The sequence below is a fragment of the Aquila chrysaetos genome, chromosome 9 (assembly GCF_900496995.4).
Source record: "Aquila chrysaetos chrysaetos chromosome 9, bAquChr1.4, whole genome shotgun sequence".
In the NCBI taxonomy this organism is placed as follows: Eukaryota; Metazoa; Chordata; class Aves; order Accipitriformes; family Accipitridae; genus Aquila; species Aquila chrysaetos.
Window position 1 is genome coordinate 29,659,220 of NC_044012.1, and position 22,369 is coordinate 29,681,588.

Sequence of the window (22,369 nt, forward strand, 5' to 3'; positions counted from 1 at the left end):
GGAGGATAAAACCTCGCCGCACATCTGTGAACTACGCATCTCAAGATCTGGGCAAGAAACTAATAGGTTAGTGAAACTCTGGGTCTAAAATTCCAGATCTGATGGCTACCAACATGGGGGGAAAAAAGAAAGATATAATCCTTCCAAGGTTACAGTTACCTAATTATAGTTGCTATAACTTACCAAAATAACTGCAACATTCTTCACTGTTCTTTGGAATCAACTATTAATGAAAAGTATTCAATTACATAAATACAAATATCCATTATATATAAGCTGTTCTGTTTGACTTTTTTTTTTTAAAGGGGGGTGGAGGGGAGGACTTCTTTATTTCATTGCCACCAAACAGAATCAAACAGTTAAAGTTGGCTTGTGTTTGGTTGCTTAAAATTCTACTTATTTTGCAACTACCATGCTATAGCAAAATATTAATGATTCAACACAGACATCTAAACTGAAGCACATACTGAAAGATGTCAGCACAAGAGGTACCTATGCATTTACAGTGTAGTATTTTTGGCCAGAATAAAAAGCCACAGTTTTTATGCACAAAGATACAGACTACATCTCAATTACTGTAATACAAGGGAGAGGTCCATGAGACTTCTACGAACACGTACTTTAGACTGGCGTTTCCACAACCCTCTTTGTAAAAAGCTATGAAATCCATTAATGACAATCTGTGATACTCTTACAAGTATACTATTTATTTTAATCTGGCAATACTTAAAACTCCTACTCCAGAATATTCTCATACCTACTGAGCTGCACATTTCCAGGCAACCAGGAAGGCTGGACATTTCTGCTTCAGCCAGGAAGGGAGACCAGCTAAAGCTCAACCAGCCCAAAGATGCTCCTATTGGACCACCTTCCCTGGGAAACAAGGCGCAGCGGCACTTTGTTCTTGGGCATTTGCTTCCACTGTTAATTACAGTCTCAGTGTATTTCAGACAGGAATAGAGCCATTGATCTCCTCAAGTCTTCCCAGCCCATTTTATGGTTTTGTCCCCATTTTGCAAGACAAGAGCAGCTAGCTGTACTATCTTAGCAGACGTATGCCAACCCACTCCTCAAATCTACTGGACAAATATTTCACAAGCCCCTCATGAAATCCATTCCCCTGCTTTACTACCCATCCTACTACTAAAATGTTTGTATTCATATCCAGATTTTTTTTAATTGACATGTTAAGCCTGTGGAAAACTGACTAACCTCATCAATTTCTGCAACAACTTTTCTGGTTTTGAAGACTGTTCAACCTCACTTCTCTCTTTCATAGCCTACATAACACCCTATTTCAGTACTTCCTTGTAGGTCACATTTAGCAGACCGCTACGTAAGGTCTGCTCATTCCCACTGCTCTTTCCTGGGCTCTTTCCAGCAGGTTCATGTATATTTTGTAGTCCAGTGCCAGGATAGACACAGTATTCTGCCAAAAGAGGATTACCTCACATGCCTCACTGGCTACAATCCTGATTTTGTATTTAGTCATGTGATCTAGCTGAGACAATACAACCTACAGCTCACTATAACAGCCAAGTCAATTAAAAATGTCTACCTGATCAGTGGTTCTCCACACTGTATTTGTGTAATTACTCCAGCACAGGTGTAGAGGACACTACTTGTTTTGACTGAGAAGCACTGCATTTTTTCCCCTCCTCCAGTTTATGAAGAACTTTTTTAATTCTGTCCTTATCCTTGGTGTGGTTACAGTCTTTCTCAGCACGCAAGCAGAATACAGAGGTTCTTCATCCCAGCATTCACACTGTTAACTAAAACGCTGCATAGTAACTGATCTCTGACGCTCTTGTGTAAACTCCCTGGATACATCCTTCCATGTTCATACAGAAGCACTGATTAACTGTTCCTCAAGTCAATTTTCCCAACAGTTTCACCCCCTGCACACAGCAGTTTCACCCAGGCCACATCTCCCTGTGTTGCTAGCCAAGAACATGATGTCAGACAGTCAAAACAATACATATGGTTATCTTTTCTACTACGGCTCCCTTATCAACAAGGCTTATTACCCCTGCAGAGAAAAAAAAAGTTTAACTGATGCGACACATTATATTGTTGACAAGCCCATACCAAGTAATATAATTTTCTCTTCAATGTTTCCAAATAACTTAATTATTTTCCCAGTAGTTTTCCAGAACATGAAGTTGACAGGTTGCCTTGCTTCATCTTCTTCCCTTTCGCAACATTTCATTTTATTGAAGATCTTTGTTTTACTAAGTCCTGTCCATATTCCAGTGTTCTTCAGACCATCTACAACTCTGATTTTTCATCAGTCATTACAGAGAAGGGGCAGGCAAGCCAATCTTAAAAATATTTACATGAGTAACATTTTATTGAAATATGACTTACCAATTTTCTGATGAAAGATCTTGTCAAAGGTTAATTCACCCCTTTCCTCAAGGTATTTCTGCATAACACTGCGGATACTGAAAGAAAAAAAAGAAAAAAAAAAGAAAAAAAAAAAGAAGAGTTACTTGAAACTGCTTATTTTAAACCAGACCTTTAGGATACTTTGCAGAAAAGGATCACTAAAATGAAACATCAACGTAAAAGACTCATGCAAAATGAGATACCACTGCCCATCTATTGCATCAACTCACAGCACGACAGGCAGTCTGCTGCTCTATCTAAAGACCATGGGAGTTCAAAGGACTACAGCCACTAACAGCAACTGGCCTGTAGTCAAGTCACAAACACAGAGAGATCGCTGAATTCACAAAATTCAACATTGCAAATTATTTTATGAAAATTCAGTCTTCACCTATAAATACCTTTCCAGACATCACCTTACTAGCCTGAAATTAGCCTTGCAGACTCAATACTGTGATTTTTTTTAAAGGGTTTTTTTTTTTTACAGGTTCTTAGAGCTTGAGATACACAAGAAACATCACTTTTCCCCCACTGTAAATATTAATACTACCCCGTGTAGAATATTAGCACTGTTAGTACTTATTCAGTGTAGAAGAGAGAACTTTCACACTTCAAGCTTAACATGGTTCTGTTTAATATCTTTATCAATGATCTGGACGAGGGGATCGATTGCATCCTCAGTACGTTTGCAGATGACACCAAGTTGGGCAGGAGTGTTGATCTGCTGGAGGGTAGGAAGGTTCTATGGAGGGATCTGGACAGGCTGGATTGATGGGCCCAGGGCAGCTGTACTGCAGTTCAACAAGGCCAAGTGCCGGGTCCTGCACTTGGGTCACAGCAACCCCATGCAGCGCTACGGGCTTGGGGAAGAATGGCTGGAAAGCTCCCCGGCAGAGAAAGACCTGGGGGTGCTGGCTGACAGCCAGCTGAATATGAGCCAGCAGTGTGCCCAGGTGGCCAAGAAGGCCAACGGCATCCTGGCCTGTATCAGAAATAGCGTGGCCAGCAGGAGCAGGGAGGTGATTGTTCCCCTGTACTCGGCACTGGGGAGGCCGCACCTCGAGTACTGTGTGCAGTTTTGGGCCCCTCACTACGAGAAAGACATTGGACCATGTCCAGAGAAGGGCAACCAAGTTGGTGAGGGGCCTCCAGCATAAGTCTTATGAGGAGCAGCTGAGGTAGCTGGGGCTGTTTAGTCTGGAGAAGAGGAGGCTGAGGGGAGACCTTACCACTCTCTACAACTACCTAAAGGGGGGTTGTAGTGAGGTGTGTGCTGGTCTCTTCTGTCAGGTGGCTGGAGACAGGACAAGAGGAAATGGCCTCAAATTGCAGCAAGGGAGATTTAGGTTGGATATTAGGAAAAATTTCTTCACCAAAAGAGTCATCAAGCATTGGAACAGGCTGCCCAGGGAAGTGGTTGAGGCACTATTCCTGGAGGTATTTAAAAGACGTGTGGATGTGGCACTTAGGGACACGGTTTAGTGGTGGACTTGCCAGTGTTAGGTTTATGGTTGGACTCGATGATCTTAAAGGTCTCTTCCAACCTAAACAGTTCTATGATTCTCTATCAATAGCCTACACCACACAGCATGATGTTGCTAGAATTCCCCTTCAAGAATCCATACTTATCTATTAAGGTTTGAAAATGCCACAACTGAGCATGAATTGGAAAAAAAAGCCACCAGTGAGCGCACATAGTTCCCTTTGCTGTATGCCACTACAGAAGCAAGAGCACAACAGTTTCAAGGAGAGCTCCCAGGCTTTCCCTGTGTTTGCTCAGGGCGGGGTTATCCCATTTAGATATCTGCGGGTTGAATGGAAGGGTAGCACAGGGCTGCCACCAGGAGCTGGAGCACCAAAGGCTGTGTGTTTTTCCTCAAAAACAGAGACCGCAGGCAGAAGTACACAGGCAATATCAGGTGGAGCCCTGGACTGGCCTTGCCTCCAGCGAGCTGAACCCTGGGGTCACAGCACTTCCCAGGGGACATTCTGGTCATTGCTTTGTTTCTTTACTCTTGCATCAGGTTCTAGCTTGCACCATGTGAAATAAATGTACAAGTCAATCAAAGCTACATCAGGCTGTTAACACTGCAATTGCCATATATCATTTAGAAAATGAGCCAATATAAGCTCCATTAGGCCCCTAGCTTGGCTGCAGTGCACTTAACATCTACTTTGCCTAATTTATAATGTCACAATCACTCATTTAAACCACATTAACAAAGATTTCCTTTATTTGTCAAGTAACCTCAATATTCATTTTAATATAATGCCTATAAAAATTTCATACGGGCAACAATACAAGTACATAAATTTTAAAATCAATGTAGCCCAGCACTACTGTGCCCTGGTAAAACAACTATATTGTCACAGGATTAAGTCAAGATTCCACTAGACTTTTTCCGTTTCCAATTTTTAAATTGATATTTTCATAGGTATTATTTATTTTTATAAAAATAACCACAAATACCCTGTACAAAGTACTCATGCCCTAAACAAGATGGTTAAATATCACTCACGTCTCTGCAGAAGTAAGACTGAGCACCTAATCCTTGTAAAATGTGGACTCTGAACTACTTCACATCAGGAGAAAAATGAACAAGTACTTGTGCAGTTTTGGGTCACCATCAGCAGCAGAGCCCTGCCCAAAAAAGCTGCAGACCTCACAGTCAGTCCTGCAAAGGGCTGAGACCATCCACTCTCATGTGCTTACAAGGACCCCATCACCAGAGCTTCTGAAAAACCTCACAAATATTAACAAATATCTCTTCCATCCTCTTTGAGGGAGGAAAGTATTTGCGCTCCTCCTCCTCAGATGAGGACCTGAGGCATGAAGTCTGAATGATCTGACCAGAAAAAAGTCTGTAATGAAAGCCAAGAAATTAGCTTGAAGGCCCTAAACCCCAATCTAGGAGATTATTCTATTAATAGTTTTTATGTGTGTCTCAAAGCCTCACATGGAACACAGATCTATGAACACTGTGATCCAAAGCGAGAACTCCAGAGGCTAACCACCACATCAAGTTAAACAAGAATTGGGAGGGCTAAATGTTGTTAATCAGGTTTGAGGTTATAAATTATTCAGTGAAGAACTTGCTAGTCTTTTTATTTGTTCATTAAAAACTAGGTCTACTCTCTGTGTATTTTAACAACCTAAATAAAATACTGATTTCAAACGAAGAGGAAGCAGTAAATAGAGATCATGTTCTGTACTTGGGAAAAGCAAGGTACTAAAATAAAATTTATCACATAATTGACAGAATTGCCAAGTTTGGCTGCCTGTTCTATGGGTAGATTTTTAAAAATATACATCCTAGCTTAACATGTTTAAAATGGTGACCATAAAACTTAATTCTTCTCTTAAATCCATAAAATGTTAGCACATTGATGGCGAAACACCACCGGTTGTACTGATGCCAGCACGTACTGGTGAACACGGGCAGCAAAAGCCGTGCAGCTTCCCCCGGCAGCACTCGGCCATGGAGCAGAGCGGTCGGACTGGAGGGATGGCCAGAGGCACGCGACAACCATCAGCCCAGGAAGGTTTAGGAGAGCCCTGCAGCTCCACCCGCCCATGGGCTCCTTCCCTCTGCATCCCTCTTCTCCCAACCAGACCTTCCCCCTTGTCTCCATGCTTACAGGAGGACCACTTACAAATGAACATGGTATGCATCACCAGAGACCACAAACTTCCTTCTCTGCGGCCTCCTGGTTGACCCGAGGCCACCAGTGCTGCCCATCACAGCGCCTGCCCTTGGAGCACTCATCGGCAACGTCCCGTTCCCACTGACCGCTAGACCATTAGTAACATAATAAGCCTTTTTAATAATAATGACATCAAGAAAGCTTTCCTCTGCTCTAACAAGTGCACTGCAAGAAATTACATAAACATATCTTAGTCTAGACAATGGGAGAAGATAATGAAAAATTTAACGTATGACTGAAGTGTCCAGGAAAACACTCTGATTGTGTAACGCACAAATCACTCCAGCGCTTCTCCTCCTCTCCCTTGACATCCAGTACTTCTGGTCTGATGGATAACATGTCAAAAGAACAAAATGTTTTTGCAGCTACAGAATCTGAACAAATCTGTAAAATGATCACAGGCTACAGGAGTCCACACTGCATTCCAGCTTCTAAACAACAGACTTCTACCCCTTCAAAATCATGTCTCTCTATCCATACAAATAAATAAGAACAAATTACATGGAGTGGATTATGACTACCCAGAATAATCAACTTCTAATGCTCACATGAAAGTTAAAGGTAAAAATCCTGCTGAGTTCAAAAGAAACGGAGCAGAATCCATACATCCTTCAGAAGGATGGAAAATTTTAAAATGCAGCCTAGCACATTCCACAAACAGGAAGGAGGTCTCCTTCTCTGCCTTTGTATATTGAATAATTAGTTGCCCTACACATAAGCAATCTGGGATTAAAAGATGCATTTCACAGAAAAGTAGCCATTTCTAAAAAGCTTTTCATATCCAAATATGCTTTCAGCGCAAACAATGCACTAATGCGAGAAGTGGACTTTTTGCATAAGTTCATCTCAGTTCACAGCATGATCTACCTTAATAGCAACACTCAAAATAAGCAGAAACAAAAGCTGGCTAAAAATGAAATCCAGGGAGACTTCAGAAACAAAAGCATATCCAACTGTACTATAGCAAAACCTTCTGTCCATATATTTTTTATTTCAGAGAGGAAGAAAATAGCAAACAACAAAAATTTCAGAAACTCTCAGTTTGCTGTCCACATACCAGAAGTCAACTGAAGTAACATGACAAGTGTATTTAGGGGAAATCAAAAGTCAGGCTTAAAATTTCGTGAGAAATATAGTTTGGACTCTGGATACCTCTTTGCTGGTTTAACCAGGACCAAATTTAAGCAGGTACCTGGGAGAACAGTGCAGCCCCTTGCCCCATGACCAGGGGCACAGCAGCACCGGCGCCGAGGTCAGGCAGAGAGAGCTAACGTAGCAGTGACACAGTGAAGAAGTTTTGGGAGAGTTTTTTCTTGCAAATAAAATGAGCATCTCAGTCCCTGGCAACACAAACAGTACCAGCCCATGCTGATGCTGAGGGCTGTGGGCAGCAGGGTGCTGCAGCACGGCCACGGGCGCTCAGCGGGCTCATCTCTTGCAGCCCCACAGGAGAAGCTGCCCTTAAAGAAAGAGTTGAACAAAAACACGAGGCTTGTGAAGCAGCTCAGAGCGCACTGCCTGCCCAGCAGCAGGCAGAAAGATGACTATCTATCTGCATCGTCATCAAACTATAAACTTTGTGAACAGCGCAGGTTGCTCTAACCTGGTTGGCTCTTCCAGGTCCCCAGAAAAGGGGTTTATTACAAGCATGAGCTGAAGAATCTGCTAAAAGGAGCTTTACGCTGCATCTTGAAGCTCTAGTTACTCTAGCCAGCATCCTGGTCTTTCCAACTTGATCAAAGAAATCCACTGAAAAGAAACCTGCAAGGTTAAAATACATTCTGTAACTAAAAAGCTCCACTGTCTACAAGCATGCATGTAGTCTGACAGGACGCAGACAACAGTTGCAGTGCCAAGGTCAGTACAGGCAGAAAATGTCTACTTGAAAACATGCCTTCTGAAAAACTAAGAAGAGAACACATTATGTTCTTCTTAACACAGAAAAGGACGTGTGTATGGCAAGAACACCACTCATCTGCAATCCTCCCTCTCCAGCAAGTGACCCCAGAAGCAGCAACCCAGGAGGTCCCTAAGAGAGGGAGCTCACCCCAGAGCCAGGATCTGTCCAGCCAGAACCACACACCACTGCCGACAGCAATAGCTACTCCTGCTGCTTCGCCCCCATAACAGATCAGTAATATTCTGTGACTCCAAGGATAAGCAAACCTATCAGAAGAAATTAAACTTCTGCTGGGTATATGACTGGATCTGCAACCGCACAGCCTGTAGGACAGCCACCGGAGCCCAAGGGACAGTCAGTCCATTAGGCAGCCCAAGTCAGTACAGGCAGCCGGGAGCACAACCGCAACAGATGCGGGCGTATGCAGAAACTAGAAGTTATGGAGGAGAATAAAATAAACAGCATTCATTTTGACATTTCCTAGAAGTTCTGCTATTCATTTCTAAGATGCATGGATTTTGTCCCCGCAGGTTTGTTATACTAAATTATGCAGGAGTTCTTTTGAAAGCATCTTGCACCTAGGAAATGGAAAAGGTAAAGAAAGACACAATGGTATGTATACGTATACATACTCTTACTGTTGGAACTAGATCAAGAAGCTACTTCCCACTGGCCTTCTTACTACTGTCTCTTAAAGGAGCTTTTAATTATTTATCATGAAAGCACATTATTTTTTCTTATAAATCAATAAGAGCTCAGATTTGTGGGATATTATCTATTGTACAGATGCACACATGCACACCACAGCTTGAAGAAAAAAAAAAAAACGTTTGGCCTTATTGCAAGCATTGAAGAATCATCCCTACATTAAGAATGCACAGTTACACTCACTAATATATTCACCTATAAGCTGAAACAGGAAAAGGAGAACAGAAAAACAAAACAAGAATGAAATGGCAGCTTTACAGAGACTGGCCTGAGGAGAGCAGAGTTCAGTATTTAACTCTGCCAACACTTCCTGTATCATCCTGGGCAAGTCATAAACATTATCTGCCTCAGATCCCCAGTCTGTAAAATAAAGCTGTATTCCTTTTTTTCCTCCTCTTTGTTGTCAGGGCAGGCATCATCCTTCTGCCATGTGTGTATCCTGCACCCAGCACACTAAGCTCCTGATGGCTCCTGGCACGTCCAAAAACTATTCAAATGCTAATAATTATTTCAAGAAAATGCTAGATAGTCAGCAAGTAAATTACCACTGCCTTTGCCAACCTTCTGCACTGACCCTCACTGCCTTCCTGCTCTCTGCACTTCGAGCATCCCGTTTCCACACTGGACAGTCAGCTTCCATTTATTCTTGTTGGCTTTCTCCTCTTCCTTCTTGTTATCATTCCCTATTTCCCCTTTTCAAATCCCTCTCTCAGCCTGTTCTCACCTTGCTTTCTGCACCTTATTTATCATGTCCCCTCATCCCATCCAGCTTTCATTTCTACCTTCTTCTTTGCCTTCTCAATCTGCACAAATGCACCAGCCCGCACACACAGGGAAGCCTCACAAAGCCAACAAAGACCTGAGCTTGCTGCAGTCAGTAAATAACTAAGCCCCCTTAGACCCATTTTCAAATGCAAAGGAAATCTGAAAGTCCAACATATAATAGTACCACTGCATCATTAGTAATACAGTTTCTCCTTACAAGTATTTTTATTGAGGTTTTGCAGAGTAGGAAAGAAAACCAGTCACCTAACACAAGGTGTCAGGGAGAAGGAAACACCTCAACATAAAGCATAAATCTGTGTGACTGATTACCAATGATGCTATTATTTTCTTGTAACATGTTCATCACTGGCATGAAGTACCTTTCCAGCTGAACAGAAAACTCCCCTTGAATGAGATTTGTAAACTGCAATGAGTCACTGGATCACAGCCCCCAGGTCAGCTTAATGCTCCACTTTGGGGGTGAAAGCGACGGGCAGACATTTGCTGCAACCAATAAAAAAGAATTAGTTTCCCTCCTATACAAGAGGTAAAAAATAGTGAACACATCACAAACCATTCAATCCATTTCATTTTGCTTCCTCTCAGACTTGTACCCAGTTCAAAGTTCAGCAGAAGTTAATACTTCTCCAAATGAGTTTGTTCTCAGATGCTGTAAAAGGTATTTTACACACAGCAACTTTTGTTAGAGCAATTAATGGGGCAAAGTAAATTCCCAGCATATAAAGCCAGAAAGGACCATTAGACCATCTAATCTATCTATTACTTGTAAAATTCCATATCTGAAGGGGAAACAAATCATTAGAAGACTGTGAAAAAACATTTTTGGACAACAACAAAATAACATGGGAAAAAAATGTTCCTTTTTTCTTTTAATTTTGAGCATCCTCTAATATTACTAGAATACCCAACAGCAATGCAACATCCAATTGACTTCATTATTTAATAGAGAACTAAAAGTGATCACTGGTGCTACACTAATTAGTGCACATGCTCATTCTACTCTTAGTCTCATCAGCTGACAAATAAAGTAGCAATGAGTGCAACCTAACTTTCAGCTCTCTCCATAAGCACAGCACATCCCCATGCATGCTCCCACAGCCCCAGCTGGGTGCATACCTGCACACACAGCAACAGTGCCCACAGAATGGATCCCAGTTACTCTTGCACTGGTGCCACACAGGACAAGAACAGGGCTTTGCCATTTTCTATCCCAAGTTCACCCATTTCTATCCCATTTTCTGCCTTTGCACACCCTCTAAAGTTTACACTAAGCCCACTGCCAAGTCATTTCACTGCAGCAAACTAACGCTATTATAATTGTCAAGGATGATTAATAGCATATTCCACCCAAGAACCCTGCTTGTGATGGAAGGGATTAAAGCTCAGCAACACTTTCCCACAACCCCCCTCCGGTGCATGCATCTCATCCAGAAGACGAAGCAGCTTCACTTATGCAAATTATATTAATGGAGAAAAGTTTACAACAAGGGAGCCAAAAGCAATAGCTATGTAGCTACGATTTCAAAATACGCACTATCCTCACATTCCTTGAGGATCATTTGCATTATCATTGCTGAAATCTGAAACTAATATAAAAGCTTCTAAGTACATGAATTTTTCAGGAATAATTACACTGAATTGTAATGTCAAGGACTTGCCCTTCCACCAGAATGCCGCTACTGAGAAATTACAAGAAAGAGAAATCACAGCAAAATCACATCTCCTCGCTCCTACTGCAATTAAGTAATTCATCAATCATATATTTTTTTTAAAACAAATACAAAATTACTGAAGACATGCCAATTTTTTTTAATCTTTCCATATCTATAAAATGTTTAGAACTTTCTTTAAAAGTAGTGTGCAACATTAACTAAGTTACCAAGAACTACAGCCAACATTGACTGAAACACACTACATTTGCCTGTGATTTATTTATTCATTTATAGTCTCAGGATGCAATCTTAAAGAGACTTACACGTTTATTTGCACTATCCAAATCCATCATAAAGTTGCTAAAATTGGACCAAAGATCCTGCCCCAAAGCCTTTGAACTGAAAGCGTGACAGGGTCAACAAGTACAATTCAAAGCAATGGCAGAATGGCACACAGCCATTACAGCCACAACGTTTTTTTTCTTCTTTATTAAAGTGCATTTAAAAGGTTTAGCAATGCAAGATTGATCAAAAGTGAAAACAGTTAAGAAATATTTGGCCTAAGAATCAGATCTTCTCAGAACTCTTTTAAACAACAAGTTAAAACTACAGAAAAGTTCCCGTTATTTTTTTCTCCCCCAGAGGAACAAGCCCCTTTGAATAGACAAGCATCCCTCCAGAGCCTTGCATCCCAAACACCGCAGCAGTGACTCTCCTAAAGCAAAACAAAAAAAGAAGTGTAAAATTGTCATCTTTGATCTTTTTGCTTCTCATCGTGCGTTTTAACCTGGCAGTTATTTTAAGGTCCCAGAAGTAAGTGAGATGTGAACAAAGTAACCATAATCATTAGAACAATTTGGGGAGAAGATTGACAAAACTAGGGTAAAAAAAAATAAAAATAAATAAATAAATAAATCAGAGGACTGATGCACAGAGACACAGAATCACTTAAATGTGAAAATGAACAGAATGTGATGGGGAAGACACAGGGAAGCCAGGCTGGAGACTTAAGAAAAACAGTGAATGATGAGAAGGCTCAGAAAGGAAAGTCACTCCAGAGGCACTACCTTGGCTATCCTTATAACCCACCGAGGGCGGGGAATCGAAGCCAGGGAAGCCAAAATGCTAAAGCGTAGCCAGCAAACCACAGCCACCCGAACCAAACTCCTTCCTGACTGGTTCTGCCCACGGCACAGCCAGGCTTATTTTACCAGACACTTACGGCCTCAAGAGTAAAACGCCTACCTACGTTTTGTCGTCTTTTCATTTAAAGTTCAGTTTAACCGAGACTGGTATTTCACCAAGCTTGCTTTCCCTTCTGAAATTAAGACAGAAACATAATAAACAGAATAGCAGCCAAGAAGCACCCATAGAGCTGTCAAGTGGAGGCTGCATTCTGCACTCAGCCCCTTGGCAGAGGGGTGTCTTCCTCTAAGGTTGGGAGCATTGAGTATTTTATTAGGTCCCCAGTGCTTTTTAGTTTTCTAGGAGGATGTGGAAGCTACTAGGAGCTCTTTTCTCACCTGTACCTTAAGCAGAGGTAGCAACTCCTCGTGGGTGACGAGCACCCATCCGTTCCCAGCTCTGCACAGAGCTTCTGCAACGTGCATCCCCACGGAGTCCCCCAAGGCTGCAGCAAAGCACGGGGATGTCGGAGCACAGCTGGTACTTGTCTGGTTCGGTGTATCGCAAACAGGCTGCATCAGCTGGACTGAATTTCTGTCGGCGTTTAATGAAGGCTTTGATTTGCACAGCTCTACCAGATCCTGAAAAATCTGCCCTTTCCCCAGTTCCTTTCTCAATAGGACATGACATATGCTGACGGGACAAATTCCTGGCACACTGGAAGGAGACTGGGGGGTTTCTATATGGAAGCGGTTTCTCCTGACACTCTCAGAAATTTTTATTTATTTATGCAAGGCATATTTAGATAGGTGTTTATTCAGTATTGGAATGATTTTCTTGGAGAAACCAGTAAGCATGGGGTGAAGCTCTTTCCGTGGAAAACAGCTGTATTTTCTAAAGCTAGAAAGTGCTGCTTTTACGTCAATTTAGTTCAATTAAATTATGTTCTTCGGCTTATGCACCTGGACCTGACGGCTCCTGATAGGCTTTTTTCTAATTTTATTAATTACCAAAAAAAAAAAAAAAAAAAGAAAAAAAAAGCTATTATTGACAAGAAGATTAAACCAGGCCATTCCACATGATTTCACCAGAACAGAAACGAAGAGCTGCATACGTTCATTTCCTGATGTTATAGTTGCAGCGTTTTGCTGAAAACATTTCACATGAGAAGGTCCAGGCATTGAAAAGCCATCATACCTATAAAAGGAGTAACAGCTATAAAGTTTATTACTTTTGCTGAAAAGACAAATCTGCCTGTACACATCTCCCACCAGAAACACCAAGCGTGCTCTGTGTGCCGCAGCTCAGCTGAACTCTCTCCTGTCAATGCACCCAGCCCTGGCCGCTGCTCCAGGCAGGTCCCACTAGCACCCACAGCCCGTCCGCACTGGGCACCGGCTCCCCAGCTCCGCACAGGATCGCACAGATGCATTACACCTATAATGCAACATCACATTACAGAAGCTTTCCCCAAAACAGCCCTAGAAACATCCCTCTGTTTTTAGCACAGTAACAGAAGACTGCTTGCTGATCTCTTCCCAGATCACCCTCATTTACCTTTTTTCTTAATTAAGGTAATGACGCCCAAGGGAAGGTCTATGTTTCAAAACATAAGCTTCAGCCTTATAGCATCCCCACAGGAGAACTAATTGGAACATCTCTCTGAAGGCCAGATCTCTCTTTCCTAGGCCCAGAGATGCTCCGAGTACTCTATGCTCAGGAGCTGAGGCAGTCTGGGGCCTCCACTGCTTGTCTGAAGCTCAGAATATCTAACTTCAACTCCTGCCTCTGCCAAACATCCTATGTGTCAGCAAAGGTACATAATTTATTTTCTAATTGGCTTGGCTTCTGATCTGTACAATACAGGTAACAACAGTGCCCTTCTTCCAGACTCTCATTTCTTGCCTATGAAAGCTGCAAGATCTTTGCAACAGGCCCTTCATCTTCCCATGCACTTCTGTACAGGCCTGTCCTTTATTAAGGTGTCAGACACTGCAGTTACAACAAATAACGACCTGAATTCCCAAGGGAGAGAACACCCAACTGGTGCGGAGAGCAGCATCCGCAGCAAGCGGGAGCCCTCCTATACAGGCTCCTACACTGACAGTCCATCCCTAAAGCATGCATTTTTCCTAAGAAAGTACTGTAGTACAAAGCTAACTTGAGATAAAAGGCAAGTACACTTTGTTAGCAGCCCTAGCATTCTGTATGTATACTAAACTATTTTGAGAAAGCCATCTTTTTACTACCTTCTCAACCACACACTGCTACTGACAGCAAAGTTAGGAGGCTGAATTTCTAAACAAAACTGAGTTTTTAACTGCTCTGTCATCCTTGCTCACCCTGAGCAGGACCAAGCTATTCCACAATAAACACACAAATGTTCAGTCTTTCTCATAATGCTAGTTCAGCAAAAACCACGTTTATTTCCCCTCCTCAAACAGTTACCATATGAGTATTCAAGCATGCCTTTTCACCCAAGCAACCTGATATATAAGATAAGCTTCAGTCTACATATTTCATCAATCCTGAACAGGTAAACTAACCTTTGAAACATATACATTACTATGAATTGCACTAAACTAAATAAACGATGGCTTTCTTCACCATAATCAGCAATAATAATTTAATACGTAAGTAAGGAAATAAAAAATAAGAGGGATAGTCTAGGACACAGGACAAGCATGATGGGCAAGCGCAGTGCACTCACACTGCTCTCTGGATATGCCGCTGGACGGCTTAGGGGGCAGGGGGAAAAACAGCATGCTCAAGTGCATGCTCTCAAAAGCACTTCTCGCAGGTATTTTTAGCACTGGAAAAATGGGCATATGCTCTGCTGTCTCACTTGAAATGAGAAGACATCCACCATCTCAGAAATATTAGTTGCACCTACTAGATGGCAATGCTTTAGGAAGTACAGTAACGTGGAATGCATCCGTTCAAGTCGTTTACTACCTGCTTCAAGAAAGTGCCCAGTGAACTATAACAAGCTCTGTTTAACAGGGACACTCTGACCTTGAAAAGTACAAATCCATACTGCTTGCCTCCAATACACAGGTACTTCAGGTTCACCTACAGCACTTATCCTACTTCTCAGAATACATGTCTGGTGTATGCCACATATTCAGCCATCTTTAGCTCTCCCAAGGTTTACTTCCTTTATTCTTTGCTTAAACATTCAACTCAAACTGCAAGATATGGTTTAGATGCAAAATGATAAATTAGTTTATAAAACCATTTCATTTAGAATCCTTTTTCCTACTGTAGCTTCACAAATTACATGTCAATGAAACCATTTTGAACAGTTTGAGTGTCCTGCATGCTGGTTTTCATTTCTTATTGAAATTTTTCAATTCAATTTTTACTAAGTCCTGGAAATGGTATAAAAATACCAAGAAACAACCTCGCTTCACACTAAAAAAATTTTAAATGTCAAACAAAAGCCTAAACTGTTTTGCAATTTTAGACAGCCAAGCTTAAGAAGTTCTACTAAAACAATGTACAGTCATTATTGCTACAAGCAGATGGAGCAAGCTACCACCACCTTACAGAGCTAAAGTTACCTTGACACAAATTCATCCGAATTAACCATTAGATCCTTAATCCTCCATATCATCTCCTATTTAATTTTGCCCTCATTGGCACCGTTTCTGTGCAAAACCCAGTAAACAGACAAGCCTTTGCAAAATCTGGGCCCATTTTTTTTCTGAAAACAGGAAAACAGTACTTTTTGACGATTTCTACCATTTGCATTCAGACAGCAAGGAAGAAGCATAATACAGCACAAGGCTTCCTGAAGCCACTACATTCTCTAAACAACCTGCATATACAGTAGGGGTTTTGGTATTAACATCACCGATGAGACCCTGTTAGACCCTGCTCTGCTGTGCCGCGGACCAACACCACAAAAAGGCGTTCCAGGTCCCACGCTTGCTATCAGAGACAAACGAATGCAAACGGATAGAGGGAGACAGACAGGAAACACCATCAGTAAACATGACAAACACTGCATCAATACACCAAGCACTGGCAGATAAATCACAGTCTAACTCCATAAGCTTCACAACAAAAGAGTGTTTTAACGAGGGATGCAGGGGAGGAGTTCTATAGACCTGACAGCAACGCACAGCACAGACCAAAGCAGGTAGTGCCTCTCAACTCACATAGGGGAGTGACGGAAGCCGGCAGCACCAGCCAGCTGCAGTGGTTTTCAATACCGTGACACTGAGCAAGAGATGTTCAGTGAGGTAAGTGCCACCTGCAGAAGCCCAGAACTGAACAGTATGCATGAAGCACCAGAGACAAAGAAGCACCTAGAAAGATGCAAAGGGATTACGTGAGCGTAATAGCAACAAAGATGAAAATTACATAAACAATTGTCAGGAAAATTTTCTTAGAGACAGCACTCTAAATGAATAAGCACAACAAGAAGGCGTTAAACAAAGCCAGAGAAAGTACTGTCAAAGTAGCCGCAATGGACAGCAGAGAGACAGAGGAGTTTTAACCTGTAACTTAGAGACGTTACAGAAGTTTCAAGAGGTACAAGAACACACTGAAAGGCACTTCAAAGAAACTACTGAAATTCAGAGAAAGAGTATAGTAATGCCAAGAGAACAAAACTGAAAAAACAGAACCAATAGAGGATAGAGTAATAATGCTTAAGTCCTAGTAGGAGATGCCGTTTGGGTTTCGCCAATATTCAGCACTGTAACAGGAAGAAAGCAAATCACAAACAGCTCAGGATGGAACTGGAAAAGAAAAACCAACCTCTGTGCATTCAATGCACCTCAATTAGAGTTTTAAACAAGTTAGTTTGAATACTAGGTAAGAAAGCAAACAGCGCATCACAGACTAACATGCCCCGGCGAGAAGCAGCTGGGGTACCAGTGCATTAGTCTTCACCTCTAGAGGTAAAGTGAAGGTGGGACAGTAACTGAGGAAAAATGTCATGTTAAAAGTGTGATTTTTTAAGAAAGAAAAGTGACTGAAACATGCCTTTTCTCCCTGCAGAGGGGAAGGATTCAGAGAAAGGTAGGAGACCAAAGAAAAAGGTTGTGAGAAAAATAAGAATCAGCTTGAAAGAGAGGTAATTACTGAAATAAGCAGGTTAGAAAAAGAAAGATGAGAGGAGAAACATCTACAACTGCAGCAAGAGAAGCGCGAGAGAAGCCTGGAGAGATGCATGCTATGTTTTGTTACCATGCTCTTGGTATTTGTACACCAAAAGCACTCTAAGCTTACATGATGTTTACAGTAAGGAAGCTTTAATGTTAACTTTCCCGGCGAGGATGGCTGCAGCCAGTGTGAGGAGAGCAGTGCTGTATGCAAGCCCTCTGCAAGCCCTGCACCCTCTGTGATTCCAGTTACCTGATTTCCTGGGCTACTTTTCTCAACTTCACATGATGCAAATCCTTTACTCAAAACAGAAGGAGCTGTTGGTATATAGTGTTCTTCCACTCCCTTTGACCAAAAGAAGGGAAATCTAAAATTTACACGGAAAAGCGAAAAACTTCAGAAGTCTGCTGAATAACCTAAAAAATTAAGAGTGCAGTTAATTTACTCCTTTCCCCCCAGACTCAAAATACTTGACAGTAATTCTGTAGAAGAAGATTCAGGTTTCATATTTGCTCATATTTCAACATATATGTCTTGTTTCTGATTTTAGGTCCTATTTCTGCAGGTCATTCTGCCTTTGACAGCCCTTCTGTCCACCCATGCAAATCTACCCACAAAACAGGCTTTTAAGAAACAACGTAAAATTAAAAGATATCGTAGCTTTCCCAATTCTTGGCAAGGCTCTTGGGAATGAAAGGAGGAAATGCAGAAGGGAAGGAAAAGCAGATGACAGAGGATGGAAGAAGGGTTGTTTTAGTGTTTTAAAAAAACAAAAACACACTAAGCTTCTTCCTCAGGCACTCGTCTCATTAGCGTTTTCTGTCCTCTTTCTTCCTAAACTGTGATATTTAACAATTTCGGTACAAAAACAGTCTGAGGATGCTTCGTATAAACTCAGCAATAATCAGCCCCACGGCCAATAAACTCTTCACCCTCCTAGTTTATTTGCTGCTAAGCCTTGGCCTGCAGCCTTGGAATTTATTCTGCCTGCACTACAGCTATTTCCTTGTAAACAGGAAGCCCCCTCAAATTTGCATTACAGTAAACTCATTTACTTCATTTAGTGTCAGTTTTATCTCAGAAAGATAAAAAGGTGCCAACAGGTGTACTAGGCTCCAGCAAAGAGACAAACTGTAATAGGGGGGTAAAACCTTTGTAATATTTCTTGAGGAGATAATGTCAGCAGCACAGGACGCTGTGGCTGGGCAGCGGTTGCCCGCCGGAGATAAACTGACATCGAACGCATTCCTGCGAGGAGAGCTGCAATAAGGCAGAGACATTTATTTTCAAGCGTCGATGTGATATTCCAGTGACCTTCCTGCTATCTGTCCCAGTGACAGCCAGGAGCCGAACACAAGGATGGCTGCTCACAGCCCGGCTTTACAAAGCTGTGCTCATGATCCTCCGAGGAGCTGCTCTCACACACACGCAGAGAAATAAAAAAAAAAATATTTGGAAAAATTGTTTGATTTCAAACTCATGTAAGAGGGGACTTTGTGTGTTGTATTTCTTTTTTACTGTTACTATATCAACCTGCACTTAACTAGCCGATTTATATAATTTTAAATGAATCACTTTGCCAGTGATACAGAATATTTAAGTATACCCAACACACAATGCCTGTTTTAATGAGAGGGATCAAAAAAACCCAACCAGAAACCAGCACGAAGACATCTGACACCAGAATAACGGTCACAATTTCCTACTGTATGAGGAAATCCCTGGTTTCAGTTAGAAGCTGAGAGGTTCAGTCATTTCAAGCAATCTAGAGCCGTTTGTGGTCCCAGGCTTAGGTAAGTCTCTGTTCTCATTTATGTCCACGCTTCCTCTCATTCATTTGCTGAGCTGTCTTACAGGTCCCCAGCCCCATGGCACCCTGGCACCACTTACAGCTGCAAACTTCTCCCTCGCTTAAGGCTTCTCACCTTCTTCAGAGCACAACAGTCCGGGGGGGATGGCAAACAATCTTTTTCCTTTAATATTTCACGCAATCTGCAAACAGGTTCTTCCACATGCAACCCTAGGAGCGAGGCATTTCAGCCACCTAACCCTTCACCTTTCCTCCTACTCTGCGAAACTTCCTCTTGCACCTGGCTGCCATCTCCCACCCTGCGGAGCCAAAGGCTGGTGAACCATCTCCCCGAGCTCACGGAAACTACCAAAACACCGACAAAACGCCAATCCCAGCGAAGGACAGCAGTACACCGCAGGTTCTTCAGGCCTCGTGCTGTGCTGCGAGGCTTGCGCCGCACTGTGCAAAAGGGGATGTGGGTCTGGGCGGCAGCTTTCAAGCCTCCCCACAAGCACCAAGGGTGCTGTTATTTCTCAAGGCATTGGAAGGAGTCCTCCCCTGCACATCCTCCGCGCTCCCACCTTTCACCTCCCCAGAGGGGTCACGTCCCTGTTGCAAACAGGGAGCACCACTGCACGTCACTGATGCCGAGGATGGGAACAGACATAACCGATAAATGTAAAGCTACCAGCACTCCCAGTAAAGCACACATTACCTCAGGTTAACAGCGTAGGCTAAATTTTATGGATATTATTTTTATAAGCATTTACACATACCAGGAGAAAAACAGGCACCTTCATCTGTCCAGCAAGCCATCCTCCACCAGACCTTAAAAACGACTGCCTAACTTCTTTATCTGAGGTTTCACTGCCTCTGCAAGGGGGATTAACGTGGGCTGCACACCCCCATGCCCCTCGCCTTCCCCTGCTCTGCAGCCTCCCTGCGCTACCCAGAATTCAAGCATAAAGGCAGAAAAATGAGTGAAGCAGCGAGAAGAGGGCTTCAGTGATCTCTCCTTCACAGCAGACAGCTAGGCTAGGCCACCAGTAGGCTTGCAAACTGCCTACACGTTTTGCAGTAAATTTTGGGTTAGATTTTTGTCTGTTGCAGTATGTTGTTTGTTGGCTAAATCTTCATTTTAAATATATATAGACAGAGCCATAAAAGAGAGGAAAAGCTCACTTTTAATTTCAGCAATAAATCAGTAAGCGATGCTCAGGTGATTTTATAACACATGCATAACCAGGGGCCGTCGTTCAGAAGAAGAGCTGCTTTTACCACTAAATCCCAAGAAAACGACCTCAGCTATGCTGAGGCACCCGTCTCCTCACCCAGCAAGACCCGTGGAAGCCCACAGCGACGGAGCCAGCCGCGAGACCGAGACCTGCACTAGTTCATTGCTGTACACCTCTAGAACACCTCTCTCCCAAGTCTGTCCTCCCTTCCCGCATCTCCCCGCTCTGTTGTCAAACCTCGTGAAGCATCACCAAAAAAAAAAAAAAAAAAAAAAACCAGCTCTGCAGAATAAAACAGTGAGAATGATTCAGTTTGGGTTTACCGCTTTATTTAGCTCAAAACTTAAAGAATTCCTCACCCGCTGGATGAAGCATCAAGTGCAGGATCAAATAAACACCCGAACCGCGGGGTTTGGGGTTTTTGACCCCCACCCCGGGAGAAGCGGGCTTCTACGCATCTCTCACCTACCGAGAAACGCCTGCAGAAGTTGTTCCGAACCAACGCGTCCCACTCGACCCCCGCTACTTGCTCCGGCCGCAACCCCCGGGCGCTGCGCCGCCCGCTCCCGCCGGAGGCCGCGGGGTGCCCGGGCAGGGCGGGAGGGCCGGCCGCTACCAGACCGTTATGTTCAGCACCGCGGTGCCGGCGCTGGAGGAGGACGGGCGGAGGGGGGGAACACGGACACACCGGGAGCGGGGAAGCCGCCGGGCAGGGGCCGGGACTCCCGGGCCGGGCCGTACCTGGGCTCGGGCAGGGTGATCTTCTTGCTGGCCCTGGCCGCCGGGGTGCTCTTGCTCTTCTCCATCGCCATCAGGTAGCTGACATCGGCCAGCACCGCCTCCAGGTCCGCCATGTTCCCGCTCCCGCCGCCGGGCTGCAGATGGAGGCTCCGCCGGGGGCAGCCGCCCCCGAGGCGGGCGGGGGGGGGGGGGGAACTGGCGGCGGGAGGGCGGGCGGCGGCGGCGGCAGCAGCTCCCCCTCCGCCGGTGCCGCCGAGCGCCTCCCGGGTGCGCGTGTGCGTGTGGGGGGGGGGGGGGGGGGGCAGCGGCCGCCTCCCCGCCCTGCGCGCCCGGGGTTCGCCGCCGGCCCTGCGCGCCCTCAGCACCGCAGCCGCCGCGGCGGGCGGGCGGGCGGGCGGGAAACCCCCCCCGCTCCCCTGCCCTCCCCCTCCGCGGCCGTGCGCCGCCCCCCGCCGGGCCGGGCCGGGCCGCAGCGCCCCCCGCCCGCGCGGCCCCTCAGCGCCCGCCCGCCCCCGCCGGGCCCATGGCGGCGGTAAGGACAGCCTACGCGGCCCCCGCAGCGCGGGGCGGGCAGGTCCGAGTACACCCGCGGGGCTCGGCGGCCACGGGCGGGCGGTGCGGCCGCAGGGGCTGCCCGGTGGCGTTAGGGGCTGCGGCGCGGCGGCGCCTGCAAAAATCCGGACCTGGATTCGGCGGCGGCGGGGCCGGGGCGGGGGGAGCCGCCGGGGACGCCCGCGGAGATCCCGGGGAGGGGGCGGCAGCCGCCGGGGTCCGCCCGGCCCCGAGGGGCTTCCGCGTCCCCCCCCCCGCATCAACCCCCCATCCCGCCGCAGGGGAGGGAGGGCGAGAGGGCGGCAGGCCGCCGGCCCCGGGGAGGCGGGGAGGCCGGGGCCGGCTCCCGATGCTGCTGCCGGGGCGGGGGGAGGCAGAGAGCAAAGCCCCTGACGCTGCGAGTTTATGTATCTTAAGCGAGCAAGGAGGCGAGCGCAGGGGCCACGTTGTTTGTTTATGCCAGGCGTGGTTTGGGGAATGCGGGTGCTCCCCCGGGACCCCCACGCCTCGGCCCCGCTGGCATCGGGGGGGGGGGGGGAAGGCCAAAGCCATCGCCGGCCCCAGACAGCACGGGCCTGGGGTGCTGCCAGCTGAGGAGCGCGATGGCCTGCCCACTGCGGAGCGTCGGCGCCCGTCTTTAAAATTAATTTCCTCGCAGTTTATCGAAACG

At 44.9% G+C, this 22,369-nt stretch overlaps 1 protein-coding gene across 3 annotated transcripts in view; it reads right to left on the reverse strand.

Moving 5' to 3' along the window:
* GRK3 (G protein-coupled receptor kinase 3) overlaps window positions 1-21,527 on the reverse strand; it is a 78,666-nt gene extending 57,139 nt beyond the window's left edge. For 2 of the 3 annotated variants that reach the window (XM_030025098.2, XM_030025095.2), the window contains exons 1-2: window positions 21,148-21,527; window positions 2,368-2,444 (exon numbers count right to left, since the gene is read on the reverse strand). In XM_030025098.2, coding sequence (XP_029880958.1) covers window positions 2,368-2,444; window positions 21,148-21,260 — 190 coding nt within the window. In that variant the 5' untranslated portion in view covers window positions 21,261-21,527. Of the gene's footprint in view, window positions 1-2,367; window positions 2,445-17,631; window positions 17,718-21,147 lie in introns of those variants that run through there. The other variant, XM_041126067.1, reaches the window with a different exon arrangement.
* Between the last annotated feature and the right edge of the window lie 842 nt (window positions 21,528-22,369).